This window comes from Eucalyptus grandis, chromosome 2 (assembly GCF_016545825.1).
Source record: "Eucalyptus grandis isolate ANBG69807.140 chromosome 2, ASM1654582v1, whole genome shotgun sequence".
In the NCBI taxonomy this organism is placed as follows: domain Eukaryota; kingdom Viridiplantae; phylum Streptophyta; class Magnoliopsida; order Myrtales; family Myrtaceae; genus Eucalyptus; species Eucalyptus grandis.
The window spans coordinates 40,919,504-40,943,600 of NC_052613.1; the positions used below are offsets into that span (position 1 = coordinate 40,919,504).

Below are 24,097 nucleotides of genomic sequence, written 5' to 3' on the forward strand. Positions count from 1 at the left end.
CAAACAAGGCCTAAGTGATTGCACAGTGAACTATTCTTCTTAATGTTTTCCTGGCGGAATCTAAGATCTGCATTCTCAACCATGACTTTCCACTAGGAACACAGATATAAAATCTCTAAACCAAAGAAGTGAACATGCTGGAATGAACACGACTTGCATACGTAGGAACCTACCATCAACTCACCCCAACATACATACGAGGAAGAGTGAGAGAGACAGAGATGTGTAAATTTTGTTAAGAGTACAAATACCCACCAAGTCAGCAGGGAACTCTGAATGATTATTTTTTCCCTTGAATACCCCAGTCCTTGTTAATATAGAAAACCAAGGATCTCCTGCCTGAAGGAGTTGGGAGTATTGGTGATTATGTTTCGAAATAAATTCACTGATATAATAAACTATAATTTTTGGTAAGAAATATACCTGCCGTGCACCTCTAACGTCGATTTTTGGATTATCTCCTATCATGTATAGGGTTTTGAAACAACCAATTCCAGAGTTTGTAGTATTCTCCACATCTAGGTTGCTTAACAAAGATGGCATAAGATTCCTTAACATTGTCTCAGCATTTCCATAGACAAATGAATTTGGCTTCCCGTATAATGTATATGCCAGAGGAATGGGATGTATTCTGCAGAACAGGGACAAGTAAACAATGCGCAACATAAGATTGAAGATTAATGCATGTCGCTATGCTGCATTGAGGCAAATTAGGCCTACACAAGGATCTTATGGGCCAATCTTTAATTTTTTGTGGAAAATATCATATCAAACTCCATGCAGAACTAACCATTGAGAAGCGGAAACCTCACTATTACCTGTTATAGATTGCTTCTAATGCAATCCTGAAAGCTCCCATACCCAGACGTTCAGCAGGAAAAGTAGCCTGCCTTTACACTTTGTCAGCTAGTCATCAGCCAGTCTTTAGTTCCACTAAGGTTTCAAAAACTCAAGAATGCAACTCACATCACAGATGGCATAGCATACCTGGTATTCTAGGTCATCATTTGCAAAAAACAGGTGCGGTTGCTTTCCAGTCTCCTTTCCAGGAAGCCCTCCAGTTCTCAATATGTCACAGAGCACCTAAACTCAAACTTGAGCATCACAGAATTATTTTAAAGTACACAGACAGATAGACAGATGATAACACTCCATTTTATTACTTCTTTCAAACTGTATTTCAGCACCCACTAGACTTCTAAAAAGATGACAACTAAAGTTGCAGAGTAGTTACTGAACAAACAAAACAAAGCCTAGTGTCTTTTCATAATCAGTTCAAAGATTTAGAACTCGCGTGACTAAAAGACCAGTATGGACTGAACAGCAGAATTAGATAATCTAAGAAAGGACAAGATCCATTAGAGTGGTCACAACCTGAATATCTCTGCTCCAATCAACAGAATCACTGACTACAAATGCTGCCTGAACTCTCTGTGTTTGTACAGCAATTTTTCTCTTCACCATCTCATTGGAAGTGGTACTCTGGTCGATGTCTGGCTTAGTTGTCCATCTCTTGTATGGTGCCAGTGGATCAATAGCATCAAAGTAGCTAGTGTACTCATCAATTGACAGGACATTTCTGCATAGAAAAGGTACAACTAGAAAGAGGGTCAACCGGAGAGAAATAAAAGAGAATCAAGTTGTTGGAATTCGCATTCCAGGTGAAACAGTATTGAACACGGACAACTAAAATGAATTAAGGAGAGGACTCCCCTGCGACTACTCAAGTCCCTGAGAACTTGAGTGCTTTTTATTAACTTTGCTTGCTCCTATGTATTACCTAGACATTAAAGTAATAACCATCAATATCAGTTTTATTAAATACATATCTTTATTACTATTGCCAAGCTATATCTCTCTTCCCCTCCCCCACCCACACACCTGCATGCACAAGCAAGTAATTGAGACATTGCTGGGTACATTTGCAAACCTAGAGAAGTTGTAAAAATATTTACTTGTATCCATATTCGGACATCACAGCAGCAGGTTCTCCTTTGCCAACAGCAACGACAAGTTCGTTCTCGAATCTGTGCAAAAACCTCAATTAGGAAACAGATGAATAAAATAGAGAAGCATATTCATTAGTAAAACAGAAAAGCCTATTCAGAATTCTCTTAGAATAGTTAGTACATGCACACGCACTCTTCTATGTCTTTTCAATTATATGATATGATATTTGTAGTGCATTTCCCTGGTTTCCAAGAAGAAGGCACATGAGATGAAGATATTAGATGTGTTCTTTGATATCCACGTACACATACAAGATGTGTGCATTCAATAAAGTCCAATTTCACAGTTTTCAACCTACTAAATTGTGTACCTATAAATAATTCTTGTACAGGAGAATTCTTATTAAGCTAATAATACACATGCACAATATTTTATTTCACGATCGCAGATTCTAATAATCATGAGTGAGATGAAAGAAGCAATTGTTATCGAAAATGCTCAGTCCTGACTTACATTAGCATGCCACATTTCTCATTGGACATTGGTCATGCAGATAATCCAACAAATCCTTACCTATTTACCAGTTGTTTAAAAGGTGTGTGGCCCTGGATGACCTGCAAATTATCTTGATCAAAATATGAGAGAAAAACAAAACAAAGTAGTTCTGGACCTGATAACAAGCAAAATCGTGAGGGCAAGCAAATTTTGTAACACAAGAGACGAACTACCTGTGAAGGTAAAATGTTGACTCCTAGTAGTTGGCCTAAGTCCTGGGCTCTTTTGGATTCAGCAAAGCCACCTCCTGCATCAGCCATTGCTATTAGCAGTGTGCAGTAAAAATTAATTAGCCCCTCTTCAGGAATTAACAAGCAAAATTTCTTATTTCAAGGGAGTAAACATATTGAACGATTATAGGTAAGGGCATCTCAAAAGGCATCACAGATTCAAATTGCTTGAATGACTTAAACATAAGATAGCAGCAATCTCAAAATCATCAAGACGATTACTATTAGATCTTAAAAGTACCAATACTTGCCGATAAGTGAATAATTGACCACAATAAGCATATGACGTCCAGCATGCAACTTGAAAACTTTGGTTTGACCATTATATCACGGCACTCACTGGTGATGATTCTATTGAACGGTCACATTTGGTAACATATGGAAAGTGAGAAAAGCCGCGACGGCTGCTTTCTGCCGCGACTCCGCGAGGCGATGGTGAAAAGCCGGTGCCTCATTGTCCTGTTCGCGGCCAATCGCTTCGGGAGATCGAGGAGCTCGAGTCGCTGGAGATGAAGCTCCAAAGAACCGGAACGAGCTTCAACAGTCTACAGAGAGAGAGAGAGAGAGAGAGTGGCCCAATCGCGCAGCGTCTTCCCGTTCGATGTTCGGGAGCCGTGAATTGGGCCCGTTGAAATGATGGGCAGGCCTCGATAACGGATCGACCTTTCATTCGGATCCGAGCTCAACGGTTAAGCTTGATTTTGGTGAGCGTTTTTGGGCTCTTTTCTTTAGTTCTTTCATTTTTGTTGTATTTTTCTCTTTAGGCCTAGTAATTCGGGCTCCTTGTCTCGGAACCTCTCGAGAGAATCGCTAACTCCATCTTTGGTGCACCTGGTGCATGTACGTATAGAAATTCTCAATTGGCTAGTCGCAAATGGCCCCACCCTAGGACTATGAAACCAATGGTTATCCCAAACCTACATCAAGATGTAGATGGTGATTCTCAAATATTGAAAAACAGGGTGTGATACAATGAAATAGGATGCAATGGAGATAGACACAAAAAATGAACGATTGCTTTTTTTCTTTTTTTTTTACTATTTGCTTGTAGCGTAGTTTATCACTTCTGAATGATTTTTTATCCAGCCAAAGGATAATCTTCTATCTTTGCTCCAACATGTTTAACATTTTCAACCTGGCGAAAATTTGATTAGATGCGGAAGAGAAACAAGTGGAATATCAACCAAAAGAAAATCAAAACTGTTATACACACCTTAGTATTAGTCTTCATAAATAAAAGATACTTTTGCATTCCATAAGTACTGACTTGTTTTGTTATGCAGAACATCCATGTCTAGCACTTACCCATTGTAAATTTGAGTGTGTTGAAAGGTGAAATAGTTTTTGTGCTCAGGGACATGGCAGACTTACATTATGAAAGACCAGAGTGTGTGGCAAAAAATTGATAAGAATTCTCCTATTGAATATGCCACGACAATTTCAATTAAGCCTCCAACCGCTTTCAAAATGCTTGGAGACTTCACCTATTTGGAACCAAGTATATAGATAGTACAGAAGTCCTCTTAGCTGTCCCCCAAGTTTTACCATAAGCAATTTTTGAAAGTTGTCCTAATCAGCTGTGATAATTAAGGGATTCTATTGTGCAAAATGAGGCTACAAGTATGGTGGGTCGATGCCTCATCCAAATTGCGAAATCCCGCGGCATCCATAGCATCAACATAATTAGGGACAGGTGCTCTTTTGAAAGCTTTTAGTAACCTTGACACCGTATAACTTTTGTCAAATTATTGTTGTTTAAAACTTTTGTGTAGACTTTAGATAGCAAGGGTGTGTGTGGGTTTGCTTTTATTTCTCTTTTCAGTGATCTACCCTAACCATTGCTAGCAAGCCTCTTTTTTTTTTTTTTTTTTGCCCCCTGCGGGAAAGCATTGAGCTCTTGTCTACTTAGCTTCTAAAGTAACTTTGGATGGTTACACAGCCCGAATTCTATTTGAAATTCAAGCTCTATGATGACAAGTTGGAACTCTTTGGGGACTGAATTACTTGTGGCAACTTTGTCTTTTCCTGTTCTAATTACGAACCTTGCTGGTGGACTAAAAGTTATGAACAATTGCCAGATGCACAAATATGTTGATTATGTTTGGTTGTGGCAGTGATATATCAATTTACAAATTGAAAAATGTGCCAAAATATTCAGCATTCTCATATCTCAGGTTTTTATGGAAGATGGTGTGATTGACAAAGATCTCTTGCATTGAAAAACAAGGAGAAGTGGATCTTGAGCTTGTGTTACTGTAGCTGACCCTTTCAAACTTAAAGTAACACGGAGTGTGATCACTTATTCGAGGAAATTATAATCTCTGGCTAGGTGCTATAATGGGCAGGAATCTATGAGGCTAACTGAGCATTAGTTCATGCATTGGCATGCAAGAATGGTTCTGTTATGAGGGCATTTTGAGAAACTGATTATGTTGAACTTATCAAAGAAAGTAAGACAATACTTTAGGTTGGTTTTGGTACATCAACTAACATCCTTCAATCTGCCAATATAAAGATGAGGTCTTGTGATGGGGTAACATGTATAGGAAAGATTAGAAGGACTTTCTTTTTGAATCTATTGAAGGCAAAGGCAGTTAATTGAAGTGTGAAGTGAAAAGATATGTTTCTGCATTGCTCATCAGAAGTGACTTGTTACTATAGATGATGCTTCTACTATTTTTGCAGTCATCATGTGTTCTAGATGTTGATTGCTGGTATGTTTAGATCATCATACTACTGGGGCATTGGTAATTCCATCTTTTGTGGTTGCTGGTGGAAAATTACCTTTAGTATATCTAAGACCTCTCTTACTTTGCAACTTCCTGCAGTGATTTTTTAAATTCTGTGATGAGACACAAAAAAGGTCAGAAAACATTTTGCAGTGCTTGACACATTAATTTAGTAGAGCTCTCTTTAGCCAGCTCATTAGTTCCTATGTGACATCTAGGATGAATTTAGTAGAATTCGTAATTTCTTTTTCAACTTAGCAGTTAGCACTCCATTTCAGTAACTAAAATTGGTTTTTATTGGGCTTTCATGACCCTTTCTTTTCGTGACAAAGCTGGCTCTGATGAAGCAAAAGAGGCATTGAAGAAACTCGGTGCTGGGGAAGTGTTCACTGAGAGCCAATTAGAAGTAAAGAATGTCAAGAGTCTACCGGTATCATGCACCCATTAACCCATTCTACTATATTCTCATGCATGGACACACATCCACGTTTAGCCATTGGCACTTGAGTTCTTTATTTACATCTAATTGACTTGAAACTAGGGTGATCTTTAAGAACCTGCCCTTGGATTAAACTGTGTTGATGGCAATGCTACTTCCTTGGTGATGAAATTTTTTAGGTGCAACAAGTGTTAAAGTAGTGTTGAGTGCTTCCCATATCTTTCCGAAGAGAGCTGATTTCGTTTTGTCCTTAGACGGGGAGAAACCATGGTGACATATGGTGGGATGTCTAAGAAACCAATTACGGTATCAACTTCATCTTTCATCTTCGAGGTAAATTAAGAAGCGGCAAACTAAATTTTCCGCCTATGGTTATGAGGTTCTTTCAGTCAAGCCTTACAATTTGACTTGTCCATGTTTTGGTCTCGGTCTTGGTCAATGCCCTATGGTTTTATTTTTTGTCTAAACTTGGCCCAAAATCTCACTTTCAGTATTTGACGCAACCAAATTTGAGCAAAAAAAAATTATTCCTAGAGTCAAGACTAAGAGGAATGGTGTAAACCAATGCTTCCATATATTCAATCGCACAGGGAGTTTTTTTTTTTTTTGGGAGGGGGGAGGCAATGTAATTACCTGTTAAGAAATGAAGCAAAGTATGGATTGGTGAGAAAATCATGCACGTGAGATCAAGAGATTATCCACATTGATTTCTTAGGGCCAAAGAATCACTATCACTTGATCCCTTAATCGAAAGTAGTAACTGTAGCATAGCTCAGGCATCTTTAAGCCTGCAGTAGGTGCTGAACATCGAAAGATAAACGTATACCCGTAGGAGGCGTTCTAATAAAAGATCTAGAGCAAAGAAGAAGGCATAGAAGCAATGGTTCTACTATTGTTTCCTTGATTTCATTGTGATATCTCATGCTAAAGTTCAATTGTACCCATAGGAGGCGTTTTAGTAAAAGATCTAGAGCAAAGGCATAGAAACAACGATTCTATTATTGTCTCCTTCTTGATTTCACTGTGATATCTCATGTTCAATTGTACAGTCAGTACTGTTGACTTCTGGAATTAATTCCTAAATCATAAAGCACATCTTGAGTGTACGATAATGGTTGTTATGGTTTGCAGGATCTTTCTTTTAGGGGATTTTGGCTGCATAATTGCATGAGTTCAAATGATGTGACAGAGTGCAGAAGAATGATAGATCACTTGCTGGAACTAGTGCGTGATGGGAAGTTAAAATACGAGTATGTCTTTGGTAACACTACTCAAATTGCTGTATTTAGGTCTCCATATCTTTATAGTAATATCCAATAGTCTGTATCGTCAAGATAGTGTGTTTCGATTGTGGATGCATATGAATTTCTGCAAAACTGTAGGACGGAGCTGGTTCCTTTTAGTGATTTCCACATTGCACTGGATAAATCACTGGGGAAACTTGGAAGCCATCCTAAGCAAGTCTTAAAGTTCTAAGGCTACTGAATATTAAGGGCAGTGAAAAGATGGAAAAATTATGCATCGTATTCTTCAAACGATCAGCTTGTTCTGAAGTTCCCATACGCGAGATCAACCCAACACGATAACTATGTATTATTTCCATTATTATAATTATTATTTTATCTTTGCATAAGTTATGCATCTTTTTCTGTTGAGGTCCCTCTTGTTGCGGCTTATTTTCAGCAATTTCCATTCTGAATTTGTTTTGCATCAAGCCTTCCAATCTAAAACTAATCTTGTGCTCTGCTAAAACATGAGGTCCATCTGCTCAATTTGGAGATCCAAACATCGGCCCTTTATGGTATTGGAACGGTCCGGAAAGTTTTCAGATTTTGCCAATTACAATTCTCATATACATGTAAGAAGGAACATTGGGATACTTACCAAAAATCATGTAAGCAAGATCGCGTGCGCTGAGAAAAGAGCAAGAAGAACCATAAATCACGTGATCCATCTAATTCAGATGGGATGCGGACTGCCTTCAAGGAAAGTCATACATTAAACACGATAAACAAAATCAAGTGAAGACTAGTGAATGGAAGTTACTTTTTGAGATAAGGAAAACACACAATGGAAAGATCGTGTCAGCTTCCGAAGAATTGGCGATTGTTCAGTAATCACAGAAAGAAAGGGTATCTTTTGTCTAGACAATGTCGAGAACCGCACTCCTTTCTCAATACAAAGTCGACCACGTCCCCACAGTATCCACCACTTGCATGGGGTAAACATAAAAGAGTTCAACCAAGATGAGAGATTTTCAAATTCATTTTCAACCTTGAAAAATTTAGAGAGAAAACAAATTCTCCGTAAAAGTGGCTTTCCATTATGCACGGCTTTGAAATACTAACATTTTGCTAGGCCGAAGAGGGAAAGGGTTCATTCAATCATGTTTCATCCCACCAAGTTAGAATCTACAGATCACCTAGAGCATAGCAAATCAAGGTATATTTAAAGTCATGTTTGGTTAATGGTCAGGGAATCATGAAAGGAATCCCAAACTGTAAAATCACAGAGGACAATAGTTGGAAAAATGTCCAGGGATCTTATGTGGTCCTTCATTCTGTTTCTATCCCTAGTTTTTTGTTATTCGCTTTGTATATGTTGACTAGAGACGCATTCCATTTCTCACATGTACAATATGATTATTATGTCAAGAGATGGGCTTCATTCGGTGAGCAAAGGTCAACATGGAATTCTTGTGACTTCAGCCTAAGAATAGAATTTCTGAATCAATCTAGTAATTTATTTTTTGTTTATTTCACGAAAATAATTATTTAATAATAAATATTTTCCTAAAAATAATTATTTATATCGCTCAAAATAATTATTTAATAATAAATATTTTTATTATCTATAATAACTTATATTTAAATATTTTTTCATAAAAAATGAAAATATTTTTAGTTTGTTTATTTTTATAAGCAATATAAATGATTATATTTAGGAAGAATATTTTATTAATCATTCTCTTAATCAAAGATACACTCCTATTATGTCTGTGCTATAGTCCCATCTTCTTTCTCGATTGAATTAATTAATCACCCAGGCCAAAAGTGAAGCAAAATCTTTCGGGCTCTAAATAGGCAATAATACTCTAACGGCTTTTCATCGGCCAACATTTAGTTATTCTCAAGGACCAATACCATCTGTTTTTATGGTCGTCGTAGTCAAAAAGGGGATTGGAAATTAGAACACCTTTTAAAGGAAGGAGATTATGTAAAGCCAAAAGAAGCAACATGGATGGACCATTTTCTTAGCCGGAGCGTCAACAAACGGAGAAAATTATGGAGATGCAATCCTCCTCAGATGATGGTTTAACAGTGTACTAAGCACCGGCCAACGGAAGAGTGTGATCATCATCTTTTAAGGAGACAATGAATGATTAGATAGCCTTGTTGATGACATGGAAGTGACAAGCGGTACTTCTACTGTAGCATTTACATTTGGAAAAAGATGGGACTCCGTTATATTCTTTTCTACCTAAGGGTCAAGGGAGAGAATTAAATTCCCTCCCCCCCCCCCCTCCGCTCCTTCTCTCCAAAAAAAAAACAAAAGAGCCTATTGACTTGTCTCTCCTATTGAGTGCTTAAATCAGAGGATTAATATCTTAAAAATCCAAAATTTATATATTTGTAATAAATTTACCCAAAATTGATTTTTTTACCATTTAAAACCCTAAATTAGTATACATTTAACAAATTTATCTCAGACTGATATACTTATGATAAATTTACCCTATGTTAGTTTTCGTTAAATTTTAATGTCGAATTATTAAATTAAATGACACGTGACAGTTGACTGATATACCAATTAGGAATTTTACTCTCCATTTGTCACAATTTATAGTTTTTGTGATTTTTTTGTGGTATTAATCAAATTTAACATGAGGTATATTTGTTACAAATGTACCGGTTTGAGATTTTTGGCGGTCGAATAAATTAGTTTGGGGCAAATTTTTCATAAATATACTAGTTTAGGATTATTTTTTTTCAGTCGGGTAAATTTGTCATGAGTGTACCAATTTGGGGTTTTTCATGGTCAAAAAAATAATTTGGGGTAAATTTATCATAGGTATACCAGTTTGGGATTTTTTAGGGTATCAACCCTAAATCAGAAGAAAACCAGCGTCGTTTTATCGCGTCACGGTATTGTTGTTAGAGTTAAACAATTGGAAATGAGTGGAGCACCATGTTAGAAAATTCTACAAGACTTAGCTGATATTTTATTGCATTTTTCCTCATAAGTTTACGACTATATTAATTTAGTCAAGAAATTTAAACATTGATAGGTTCAGGCTTCAATATAATAATATTAGGATAGATTGTGCAATTATCCTGAAATATGACAATTCAATTTTTTCAACCCCATGCTCACACTCAACTCAATGCAATATATATACTCGCATCAAACTCAATTCAACTCTAACATTAAAAACTAAATTACAGTGTAAACCTTCTAACTCCATCTCAAGTTCTCATAAAAAAAATCAAAAATAATGATTATTTTCAAATGTCCTTAGTAAAAATCTTTAAATTATTAACAGGATTGCAAGTCACGTGATTGTAATATTACGAAATTTGACACCTCCAACAATAGCAACCCATATTGTTAGGTTCAAATCCATAAAAGAGGGGGCGAAGTGCTTTTATATATATTTAAAAATATTGATCTTTCTAGAACCAGCCCCTATTTATTTTTTTTATATGCAATTAAACTGGTAATTTGTAAAAAGGAACTTATAGAATTTAGGGAAAGAGAAATTGCAAAAACTCTTTATAGAGTTTCAATTAGGATATGCCTTCTCTTCCTTCTAGCCATAGCAGCCCAGTCAAGTTGAAATCCACTACTTGAGCCAATAGTGCAAATGCCAAGAACTTTTGTACCGCGTGGACTCAACTCCTTCGATGGCTATGTCACTATAGACTAAATAACTATTAGATCTCTTTCAACAGCTATTCTCGCACCTTGTGCACACGGTATGGTAGACATATTTTCCCAAAATTATCAACCACACTTCTTAGTGTTTACAAGTAATTATTCACACACTTCGTCTCTTACCTAAACAATTGTATTCTCTCTAAGTACAACCACTTCTTCCGTGTGTATACAAATGATTTCGGCACCCGCTAACTTTGAGGATCAAAACTCAATTGACTACAAACGCTCAATGTGCTTTGATTTTTCTTGTTGCAAGAGCACTCGATGACAAGCTACGTTTTACTTGTGGTTTGTCCTTCTAGGCCTCCAATAAAACCTCTCATGTTTCAAGTGTTCAATTCAAGTTGATTGTAGAATGAGTTTCACTTCATCACGCAAAAAAGAGACGTTAGAAGGGATATCTAGAAATAATTAGCAAATGGAAAAATTATAATGATAAAGAGAGCGGGCAGAAGTTGGTAAGTTTACAAATTTACTACAATGTTGTGAGATCATTATGGCATTTGCAATTTATATACGAAGATTGTAAAATTTCTGAAGAGTTGGTTATTCACTAATTCATTTCGAAGCCGACAAATTTCTAATGGTACTGTTAAGTTGTTGATAGGTTATTTGGCAATAAAATTGATGGTCATGTTTTTCTTTTATCGACTGCAATAAAATTGTGGGACCCAGCTAACATCAATAAATAGAAGAAAGAAAAGTCAAAAAAGCAAAAAGGAATAGAGAGAGAGGCTCCTTGTTCGTAAGATCAAGAAAGACGAGTCGATTGACTTTATTTATTCAAAACCTTCTCCAAATTACCTTTCGTTTCTCTTATTATAATCAGGATTTCTTGCTTCACTTATGTTAATTTACTTTTATGATGATAGAACCTTTGTGTATAGTGAAAGTTTTTGGACTGTTTGTGATTTTTTTAGCATAGAATTTTATGTGTAAAAATTGCTTGTCTTTTTTTAATTATTTTGGCATTATATTAACTCATTACAAGATTGTACTGTAGGAATATATTGCCAGTTATTATTGAAATTGAGTCGATTTTGGTCACATTTAATCTTGGGAGGAGAAATTAATTCTGAATTAGGTTAATTTTTGATGAATTGTTGCCGGTTCACTCCAACTATGTATCAATAATTTTGGAAATCCATCAAGAAAGGGAAAATTTCCGCACTTTCCTTTGACTGACCCTGCACTCAATGCCGAAAGCTTGCGTCAGCCGCACCTTTGATTTTTGGTCTCATCGACCAAGAGCATTTGATTTGATGGTCTTCGTCGTTGTGAAAAAAATATGATTACTGTCCCAATCGCGTCCTGATCGGCATCTTTGATTTATGGTCTTCGTCGTCATGAAAAAATATGATTTCTATCCCAATCGCGTCCTCATCGGACTCTTCGATTTTTTTTTTTGTCTCACCGGCCAATAGCGTTTGATTTTATGGTCTCCATCGCCGTGAAAAAAATATGATTTCTGTCCCAATCGCGTCCTCATCGGCACCTTTGATTCTTTTTATCTCATCGGCCAATAGTATTTGATTTTATGGCCTTCGTCGTCGTGAAAAAAATATGATTTCTGCCCCAATCGTGTCATCATCGGCCCATGACATCTTTTACTTGCTTTTCCCAGAACCACTCCATTGTTGCCTCGAACGTGTTGACGCAGCTACGTTCCACGACTTGTAGCCATTTCGTATTGACCTATCAAAGGGATGATCCAGTCAAAAATGTTGTCCAGCAAATTCCTTGTTCTCCCCCACTTTTTTAAGTTGATAATTTTATGCTCAAATGAAAATCCTAATTAGCTACTCCTGATCAAATATTGATATTTCCCTCTCCTCTTTCAATATAGTCCAATTCAGTCGATAGCAAAGAGAAAAGAGGGCATGTCTCGATAACAATTATAGAGCGCTTCTGTCCGTACCATGTTTAGAGATCATTAGCAAATGAAATATCTAACATAATAAGGAGAGCGAGTAGATTGGTATCAACTTCAATTGAACACTGCAATTTGGTACCATCGTGTGCAAATTTGAGTTCAGAAAAGGTCCACTCAGAACAGTTCAAGTTCAAGTTAAAGAGATCTTTTTGAGATCTGTTTCTTTATTTGTTTATTAAAGTTAAACAGAACAAGCCGGCTATGTTGGGCGTGGAATACGCGTTTCCAAATATCAATTCCTCCCTTCCCTCTCCCTCGACAGACATTTTTTTTCATCGCATCTACAAATTCCACAGTAACACACTCCTCATTATCGTCAGTCAATTTCATCTATTTTCATAAAATTTTAAGAATTCGAATGGTATGTTCACCAAGCAATTTTGGTCTTTTGTTTACTTCGATTCTCATGGACTAATAGCATTTGATTTTATGGTCTTCGTAGTAAAATACTATGACTTTCTGATTCAACCATGTTCTCGCAGACCCATGGCATTTAAAGTGGTTTTCTTATAACCACTCCATTACTTTGTTAAGAACATCCAGTCAGAGAGAGAGAAAGAGAGAGATCCACCAAGCAGAGCAAGCTACTGCTATGGTGAGCTCAGATGAAAGAACGTCATGGGGAGCAAATACCAAGTATTTCTAAGCTTTAGAGAACTCGACATTAGACTCAGTGACTTCCTCTACCATAGCTTAACTTATGTTGGGAATATGTGCCTTTGGAGATCGAAGAGCTACGTGTTGGTGAAAGGATTGACGGATTGCTTCAACGAGTGATCAATGACTCCAAGATCTACATACCCATCTTCGTTCGAACTTATGTTTCAAGCCCATGTGTTTTCGCGAGCACACGCAGATTGTAGAATAATCCAAATCAAAAGGCAATAAAGCGGTATTTCACCCGCAACAAGGCCCAAGTGAGGCTAGCCTCACCCAAATCTAGGAGAAGCCACCTTGCTCGTGACCCTCGCCAACCACTACAAGGAATCCAATGAGGAAGAAGAGGAAAAAGAAAAGAAAAAAGGAAAGTTTAATTAAAAATTTAGAAAAAATAAAAATAAAAATTGTCATGTCAATGTTAGTCAAACAATCGACGTCCACACTAGTCGATCAAAATTAATCGGATGAACTGAATTGATATCAATGTAAAAAAATTTATGATTGAATTAATTTAATTAGAATATTTATAATTGAATTAATATCAATACTATAGATTTAGGGCTTTATTGATCATTTTTCATAGCTATCCCATCAACAAACAAACAAACGGAGAAAATTATGGAGATGCAGGTGCCTTGAGCGCCAGCCAACAGAAGCACGTGATCATCATCTTTTAACAAGAAAATGAATGATTGGATAGCCTCGTTGATAACAAGGAAGTGACAAGTGGTAATTCCACTAGGGCATCTACTTTCGGAAAAGGATGGATTCCCCCTTCTTCTTCTTCTTTTCTGACGGCCCAGGAACCTTGTACAGCCGACAGCCGGCCGAGCAAACCTAGGGTGACACTAGTGAAGGACCCACCACCCTGGCGCCACACTTAACACCCCAAAGGCATACGCTGGGTTTCGAATCCTTCCGTCCTGGGCAGACTTCGCGAAGGCTCTTATCCAGCGTAACCACCACAAGCGGTGGTCCCCTTTTTTCTTTTGTACATTAGCTTACGGTAAAGCGCCAATGAGAGCATTAAATTCCAAAAAAAGAAAAAAGGCCTATTCACTTATGTCTTTGGTCGGTGCTTAAATCATGTCACGGTGTTGTCGTTATACTTAGACAATCGAAAATGATTGAAGTGCCATATTAGATAAATTCGACGGGACTTAGCTGAAATCTTTTATTGCATTATTTCTGATAAGTTTAAGATTACATTGATACAATTAAAGAGTTTATACCTTCGTAGTTTCAAATTTCGTTAAAACAATTTTGAACTTTCCAACACTCCATTACTTTGTTAATGGAGAAAATACCAATTGTTTCTAAGCTTTAGAGGACCCGACACTCGCATTAGACACAGTGACTTCCTCTACCATAGCTTAACTTATGTTGGGATCTATGTCTTTCGAGATCGAAAAGCTACGTGTCGGTGAAAGGATTGACGGATTGCTTCAATGAGCGATCGACGACTCCAAGATCTACACACCTATCTTCTTTCGAACTTATGTTTCAAGCCCATGTGCTTTTGCGAGCTCGTGCATATTGTAGAATAATCCAAATCAAAAGGCAATAAAGCGGTCCTTCACCCGCGACAAGGCCCAAGTGAGGCTAGCCTCGCCCGAATCTGGGAGAAGCCACCTTGCTCGTGACCCTCGCCAACCACTACAAGGAATCCAATGAGGAAGAAGAGGAAAAAGAAAAGAAAAAGGAAAGATTAATTAAAAAATTGGAAAAATTAAAAATAAAAATAAAAATTGTCGTGCCAACATTAGTCAAACGGTCGACGTCCACATTAGTGCCGGCCGATCAAAATTAATCGGATGAATTGAATTGATATCAATGTAAAAAATTTATGATTGAATTAATTTAATTAAAATATTTATAATTGAATTAATATCAATACTATATATTTAGGGCTTTATTGATCATTTTTCATAGCTATCGCATCAACAAACAAACAAACGGAGAAAATTATGGAGATGCAAGTGCCCTGAGCGCCGGCCGACAGAAGCACGTGATCATCATCTTTTAACGAGAAAATGAATGATTGGATAGCCTCATTGATGACATGGAAGTGATAGGCGGTAATTCCACTAGGGCATCTACTTTCGGAAAAGGATGGAATCTCCCTTTTTTTTCTTTTGTACGTTGGCTTACGGTAAAGCGCCAGTGAGAGCATTAAATTCCAAAAAAAGAAAAAAGGCCTATTGACTTATGTCTTTGGTCGGTGCTTAAATCATGTCACGGTGTTGTCGTTATACTTAGACAATCGAAAATGACTGAAGTGCCATATTAGATAAATTCGATGGGACTTAGCTGAAATCTTTTATTGCATTTTTTCTGATAAGTTTAAGATTACATTGATACAATTAAAGAGTTTATACCTTCGTAGTTTCAAATTTCGTTATAACTATTTTGAACTTTCCAACACTCCATTACTTTGTTAATGGAGAAAATACCAATTGTTTCTAAGCTTTAGAGGACCCGACACTCGCATTAGACACAGTGACTTCCTCTACCATAGCTTAACTTATGTTGGGATCTATGTCTTTCGAGATCGAAAAGCTACGTGTCGGTGAAAGGATTGACGGATTGCTTCAATGAGCGATCGACGACTCCAAGATCTACACACCTATCTTCTTTCGAACTTATGTTTCAAGCCCATGTGCTTTTGCGAGCTCGTGCATATTGTAGAATAATCCAAATCAAAAGGCAATAAAGCGGTCCTTCACCCGCGACAAGGCCCAAGTGAGGCTAGCCTCGCCCGAATTTGGGAGAAGCCACCTTGCTCGTGACCCTCGCCAACCACTACAAGGAATCCAATGAGGAAGAAGAGGAAAAAGAAAAGAAAAAGGAAAGATTAATTAAAAAATTGGAAAAATTAAAAATAAAAATAAAAATTGTCGTGCCAACATTAGTCAAACGGTCGACGTCCACATTAGTGCCGGCCGATCAAAATTAATCGGATGAATTGAATTGATATCAATGTAAAAAAATTTATGATTGAATTAATTTAATTAAAATATTTATAATTGAATTAATATCAATACTATATATTTAGGGCTTTATTGATCATTTTTCATAGCTATCGCATCAACAAACAAACAAACGGAGAAAATTATGGAGATGCAAGTGCCCTGAGCGCCGGCCGACAGAAGCACGTGATCATCATCTTTTAACGAGAAAATGAATGATTGGATAGCCTCATTGATGACATGGAAGTGATAGGCGGTAATTCCACTAGGGCATCTACTTTCGGAAAAGGATGGAATCTCCTTTTTTTTTTTTTTGTACGTTGGCTTACGGTAAAGCGCCAGTGAGAGCATTAAATTCCAAAAAAAGAAAAAAGGCCTATTGACTTATGTCTTTGGTCGGTGCTTAAATCATGTCACGGTGTTGTCGTTATACTTAGACAATCGAAAATGACTGAAGTGCCATATTAGATAAATTCGATGGGACTTAGCTGAAATCTTTTATTGCATTTTTTCTGATAAGTTTAAGATTACATTGATACAATTAAAGAGTTTATACCTTCGTAGTTTCAAATTTCGTTATAACTATTTTGAACTTTCCAACACTCCATTACTTTGTTAATGGAGAAAATACCAATTGTTTCTAAGCTTTAGAGGACCCGACACTCGCATTAGACACAGTGACTTCCTCTACCATAGCTTAACTTATGTTGGGATCTATGTCTTTCGAGATCGAAAAGCTACGTGTCGGTGAAAGGATTGACGGATTGCTTCAACGAGCGATCGACGACTCCAAGATCTACACACCTATCTTCTTTCGAACTTATGTTTCAAGCCCATGTGCTTTCGTGAGCTCATGCATATTGTAGAATAATCCAAATCAAAAGGCAATAAAGCGGTCCTTCACCCGCGACAAGGCCCAAGTGAGGCTAGCCTCGCCCGAATCTGGGAGAAGCCACCTTGCTCGTGACCCTCGCCAGCCACTACAAGGAATCCAATGAGGAAGAAGAGGAAAAAGAAAAGAAAAAGGAAAGATTAATTAAAAAATTAGAAACATTAAAAATAAAAATAAAAATTGTCGTGCCAACATTAGTCAAACGGTCGACGTCCACATTAGTGCCGGCCGATAAAATTAATCGGATGAATTGAATTGATATCAATGTAAAAATTTATGATTGAATTAATTTAATTAAAATATTTATAATTGAATTAATATCAATACTATATATTTAGGGCTTTGTTGATCATTTTTCATAGCTATCGCATCAACAAACAAACAAACGGAGAAAATTATGGAGATGCAAGTGCCCTGAGCGCCGGCCGACAGAAGCACGTGATCATCATCTTTTAACGAGAAAATGAATGATTGGATAGCCTCATTGATGACATGGAAGTGACAGGCGGTAATTCCACTAGGGCATCTACTTTCGGAAAAGGATGGATTCTCCCTTTTTTTTCTTTTGTACGTTGGCTTACGGTAAAGCGCCAGTGAGAGCATTAAAATCCAAAAAAAGAAAAAAGGCCTATTGACTTATGTCTTTGGTCGGTGCTTAAAACATGTCACGGTGTTGTCATTATACTTAGACAATCGAAAATGACTGAAGTGCCATATTAGATAAATTCGACGGGACTTAGCTGAAATCTTTTATTGCATTATTTCTGATAAGTTTAAGATTACATTGATACAATTAAAGAGTTTATACCTTCGTAGTTTCAAATTTCGTTATAACAATTTTGAACTTTCCAACACTCCATTACTTTGTTAATGGAGCAAATACCAATTGTTTTTTTTTTTTTGGTAAAGAACAAATACCAATTGTTTCTAAGCTTTAGAGGACCCGACACTTGCATTAGACACAGTGACTTCCTCTACCATAGCTTAACTTATGTTGGGATCTATGTCTTTCGAGATCGAAAAGCTACGTGTCGGTGAAAGGATTGACGGATTGCTTCAACGAGCGATCGACGACTCCAAGATCTACACACCTATCTTCTTTCGAACTTATGTTTCAAGCCCATGTGCTTTTGTGAGCTCATGCATATTGTAGAATAATCCAAATCAAAAGGCAATAAAGCGGTCCTTCACCCACGACAAGGCCCAAGTGAGGCTAGCCTCGCCCGAATCTGGGAGAAGCCACCTTGCTCGTGACCCTCGCTAGCCTCTACAAGGAATCCAATGAGGAAGAAGAGGAAAAAGAAAAGAAAAAGGAAAGATTAATTAAAAAATTAGAAAAATTAAAAATAAAAATAAAAATTGTCGTGCCAACATTAGTCAAACGGTCGACGTCCACATTAGTGCCGGCCGATAAAATTAATCGGATGAATTGAATTGTTATCAATGTAAAAAATTTATGATTGAATTAATTTAATTAAAATATTTATAATTGAATTAATATCAATACTATATATTTAGGGCTTTATTGATCATTTTTCATAGCTATCGCACCAACAAACAAACAAACGGAGAAAATTATGGTGATGCAAGTGCCCTGAGCGCCGGCCGACAGAAGCACGTGATCATCATCTTTTTAACGAGAAAATGAATGATTGGATAGCCTCATTGATGACATGGAAGTGATAGGCGGTAATTCCACTAGGGCATCTACTTTCGGAAAAGGATGGATTCTCCCATTTTTTCTTTTGTACGTTGGCTTACGGTAAAGCGCCAGTGAGAGCATTAAATTCCAAAAAAGAAAAAGGCCTATTGACTTATGTCTTTGGTCGGTGCTTAAATCATGTCACGGTGTATTCGTTATACTTAGACAATCGAAAATGACTGAAGTGCCATATTAGATAAATTCGACGGGACTTAGCTGAAATCTTTTATTGCATTATTTTTGATAAGTTTAAGATTGCATTGATACAATTAAAGAGTTTATACCTTCGTAGTTTCAAATTTCGTTATAACAATTTCCAACTTTCCAACACTCCATTACTTTGTTAATGGAGCAAATACCAATTGTTTCTAAGCTTTAGAGGACCCGACACTCGCATTAGACACAGTGACTTCCTCTACCATAGCTTAACTTATGTTGGGATCTATGTCTTTCGAGATCGAAAAGCTACGTGTCGGTGAAAGGATTGACGGATTGCTTCAACGAGCGATCGACGACTCCAAGATCTACACACCTATCTTCTTTCGAACTTATGTTTCAAGCCCATGTGCTTCTGTGAGCTCGTGCATATTGTAGAATAATCCAAATCAAAAGGCAATAAAGCGGTCCTTCACCCGCGACAAGGCCCAAGTGAGGCTAGCCTCGCTCGAATCTGGGAGAAGCCACCTTGCTCGTGACCCTCGCCAGCCACTACAAGGAATCCAATGAGGAAGAAGAGGAAAAAGAAAAGAAAAAGGAAAGATTAATTAAAAAATTGGAAAAATTAAAAATAAAAATAAAAATTTTCGTGCCAACGTTAGTCAAACGGTCGACGTCCACATCAGTGCCGGCCGATCAAAATTAATCGGATGAATTGAATTGTTATCAATGTAAAAAAATTTATGATTGAATTAATTTAATTAAAATATTTATAATTGAATTAATATCAATACTATATATTTAGGGCTTTATTGATCATTTTTCATAGCTATCGCACCAACAAACAAACAAACGGAGAAAATTATGGTGATGCAAGTGCCCTGAGCGCCGGCCGACAGAAGCACGTGATCATCATCTTTTAACGAGAAAATGAATGATTGGATAGCCTCATTGATGACATGGAAGTGATAGGCGGTAATTCCACTAGGGCATCTACTTTCGGAAAAGGATGGATTCTCCCTTTTTTTTCTTTTGTACGTTGGCTTACGGTAAAGCGCCAGTGAGAGCATTAAATTCCAAAAAAAAAAAAAAAAGGCCTATTGACTTATGTCTTTGGTCGGTGCTTAAATCATGTCACGGTGTTTCGTTATACTTAGACAATCGAAAATGACTGAAGTGCCATATTAGATAAATTCGACGGGACTTAGCTGAAATCTTTTATTGCATTATTTTTGATAAGTTTAAGATTGCATTGATACAATTAAAGAGTTTATACCTTCGTAGTTTCAAATTTCGTTATAACAATTTCCAACTTTCCAACACTCCATTACTTTGTTAATGGAGCAAATACCAATTGTTTCTAAGCTTTAGAGGACCCGACACTCGCATTAGACACAGTGACTTCCTCTACCATAGCTTAACTTATGTTGGGATCTATGTCTTTCGAGATCGAAAAGCTACGTGTCGGTGAAAGGATTGACGGATTGCTTCAACGAGCGATCGACGACTCCAAGATCTACACACCTATCTTCTTTCGAACTTATGTTTCAAGCCCATGTGCTTTTGTGAGCTCGTGCATATTGTAGAATAATCCAAATCAAAAGGCAATAAAGCGGTCCTTCACCCGCGACAAGGCCCAAGTGAGGCTAGCCTCGCCTGAATCTGGGAGAAGCCACCTTGCTCGTGACCCTCGCTAGCCTCTACAAGGAATCCAATGAGGAAGAAGAGGAAAAAGAAAAGAAAAAGGAAAGATTAATTAAAAAATTGGAAAAATTAAAAATAAAAATAAAAATTGTCGTGCCAACATTAGTCAAACGGTCGACGTCCACATTAGTGCCGGCCGATTAAAATTAATCGGATGAATTGAATTGATATCAATGTAAAAAAATTTATGATTGAATTAATTTAATTAAAATATTTACAATTGAATTAATATCAATACTATATATTTAGGGCTTTATTGATCATTTTCATAGCTATCGCACCAACAAACAAACAAACGGAGAAAATTATGGAGATGCAAGTGCCCTGAGCGCCGGCCGACAGAAGCACGTGATCATCATCTTTTAACGAGAAAATGAATGATTGGATAGCCTCATTGATCACATGGAAGTGACAGGCGGTAATTCCACTAGGGCATCTACTTTCGGAAAGGATGGATTCTCCCTCTTTTTTTTCTTTTGTACGTTGGCTTACGGTAAAGCGCCAGTGAGAGCATTAAATTCCAAAAAAAGAAAAAAGGCATATTGACTTATGTCTTTGGTCGGTGCTTAAATCATGTCACGGTGTTGTCGTTATACTTAGACACTCGAAAATGACTGAAGTGCCATATTAGATAAATTCGACGGGACTTAGCTAAAATCTTTTATTGCACTTTTTCTGATAAGTTTAAGATTACATTGATACAATTAAAGAGTTTATACCTTCGTAGTTTCAAATTTCGTTATAACAATTTTGAACTTTCCAACACTCCATTACTTTGTTAATGGAGAAAATACCAATTGTTTCTAAGCTTTAGAGGACCCGACACTCGCATTAGACACAGTGACTTCCTCTACCATAGCTTAACTTATGTTGGGATCTATGTCTTTCGAGATCGAAAAGCTACGTGTCGGTGAAAGGATTGACGGATTGCTTCAACGAGCGATCGACGACTCCAAGATCTACACACCTATCTTCTTTCGAACTTATGTTTCAAGCCCATGTGCTTTTGTGAGCTCGTGCATATTGTAGAATAATCCAAATCAAAAGGCAATAAAGCGGTCCTTCACCCGCGACAAGGCCCAAGTGAGGCTAGCCTCGCCCGAATCTGGGAGAAGCCACCTTGCTCGTGACCCTCGCCAGCCACTACAAGGAATCCAATGAGGAAGAAGAGGAAAAAGAAAAGAAAAAGGAAAGATTAATTTAAAAATTAGAAAAATTAAAAATAAAAATAAAAATTGTCGTGCCAACATTAGTCAAACGGTCGACGTCCACATTAGTGCCGGCCGATCAAAATTAATCGGATGAATTGAATTGTTATCAATGTAAAAAAATTTATGATTGAATTAATTTAATTAAAATATTTATAATTGAATTAATATCAATACTATATATTTAGGGCTTTATTGATCATTTTTCATAGCTATCGCATCAACAAACAAACAAACGGAGAAAATTATGGAGATGCAAGTGCCCTGAGCGCCGGCCGACAGAAGCACGTGATCATCATCTTTTAACGAGAAGATGAATGATTGGATAGCCTCATTGATGACATGGAAGTGATAGGCGGTAATTCCACTAGGGCATCTACTTTCGGAAAAGGATGGATTCTCCTCTCTTTTTTCTTTTGTACGTTGACTTACGGTAAAGCGCCAGTGAGAGCATTAAATTCCAAAAAAAGAAAAAAGGCCTATTGACTTATGTCTTTGGTCGGTGCTTAAATCATGTCACGGTGTTGTCGTTATACTTAGACAATCGAAAATGACTGAAGTGCCATATTAGATAAATTCGACGGGACTTAGCTGAAATCTTTTATTGCAGTATTTCTGATAAGTTTAAGATTACATTGATACAATTAAAGAGTTTATACCTTCGTAGTTTCAAATTTCGTTATAACAATTTTGAACTTTCCAACACTCCATTACTTTGTTAATGGAGCAAATACCAATTGTTTCTAAGCTTTAGAGGACCCGACACTCGCATTAGACACAGTGACTTCCTCTACCATAGCTTAACTTATGTTGGGATATATGTCTTTCGAGATCGAAAAGCTACGTGTCGGTGAAAGGATTGACGGATTGCTTCAACGAGCGATCGACGACTCCAAGATCTACACACCTATCTTCTTTCGAACTTATGTTTCAAGCCCATGTGCTTTTGTGAGTTCGTGCATATTGTAGAATAATCCAAATCAAAAGGCAATAAAGCGGTCCTTCACCCGCGACAAGGCCCAAGTGAGGCTAGCCTCGCCCGAATCTGGGAGAAGCCACCTTGCTCGTGACCCTCGCCAGCCTCTACAAGGAATCCAATGAGGAAGAAGAGGAAAAAGAAAAGAAAAAGGAAAGATTAATTAAAAAATTAGAAAAATTAAAAATAAAAATAAAAATTGTCGTGCCAACATTAGTCAAACGGTCGACGTCCACATTAGTGCCGGCCGATCAAAATTAATCGGATGAATTGAATTGATATCAATGTAAAAAAATTTATGATTGAATTAATTTAATTAAAATATTTATAATTGAATTAATATCAATACTATATATTTAGGGCTTTATTGATCATTTTTCATAGCTATCTCACCAACAAACAAACAAACGGAGAAAATTATGGAGATGCAAGTGCCCCGAGCGCCGGCCGACGAAGCACGTGATCATCATCTTTTAACGAGAAAATGAATGATTGGATAGCCTCATTGATGACATGGAAGTGACAGGCGGTAATTCCACTAGGGCATCTACTTTCGGAAAAGGATGGATTCTCCCTTTTTTTTTTCTTTTGTACGTTGGCTTACGGTAAAGCACCAGTGAGAACATTAAATTCCAAAAAAAGAAAAAAGGCCTATTCACTTATGTCTTTGGTCGGTGCTTAAATCATGTCACGGTGTTGTCGTTATACTTAGACAATCGAAAATGACTGAAGTGCCATATTAGATAAATTCGACGGGACTTCGCTGAAATCTTTTATTGCATTATTTCTGATAAGTTTAAGATTACATTGATACAATTAAAGAGTTTATACCTTCGTATTTTCAAATTTCGTTATAACAATTTTGAACTTTCCAACACTCCATTACTTTGTTAATGGAGAAAATACCAATTGTTTCTAAGCTTTAGAGGACCCGACACTCGCATTAGACACAGTGACTTCCTCTACCATAGCTTAACTTATGTTGGGATCTATGTCTTTCGAGATCGAAAAGCTACGTGTCGGTGAAAGGATTGACGGATTGCTTCAACGAGCGAT

At 37.1% G+C, this 24,097-nt stretch overlaps 1 protein-coding gene and 1 pseudogene across 1 annotated transcript in view; one reads left to right on the forward strand and one right to left on the reverse strand.

The window, feature by feature from the left end:
• Positions 1–61: 61 nt before the first annotated feature.
• The window catches only part of LOC120286215 (uncharacterized CDP-alcohol phosphatidyltransferase class-I family protein C22A12.08c-like), a 38,184-nt gene continuing 14,148 nt past the window's right edge, over positions 62–24,097 (reverse strand). Inside the window, exons 5-10 of the mRNA XM_039306035.1 lie at positions 1,956–2,027; positions 1,375–1,579; positions 988–1,083; positions 819–886; positions 424–631; positions 62–339 (exon numbers count right to left, since the gene is read on the reverse strand). Coding sequence (XP_039161969.1) covers positions 181–339; positions 424–631; positions 819–886; positions 988–1,083; positions 1,375–1,579; positions 1,956–2,027 — 808 coding nt within the window. The 3' untranslated portion in view covers positions 62–180. The remainder of the gene's footprint in view (positions 340–423; positions 632–818; positions 887–987; positions 1,084–1,374; positions 1,580–1,955; positions 2,028–24,097) is intronic.
• On the forward strand, positions 3,168–7,412 carry LOC120290138 (annotated as a pseudogene).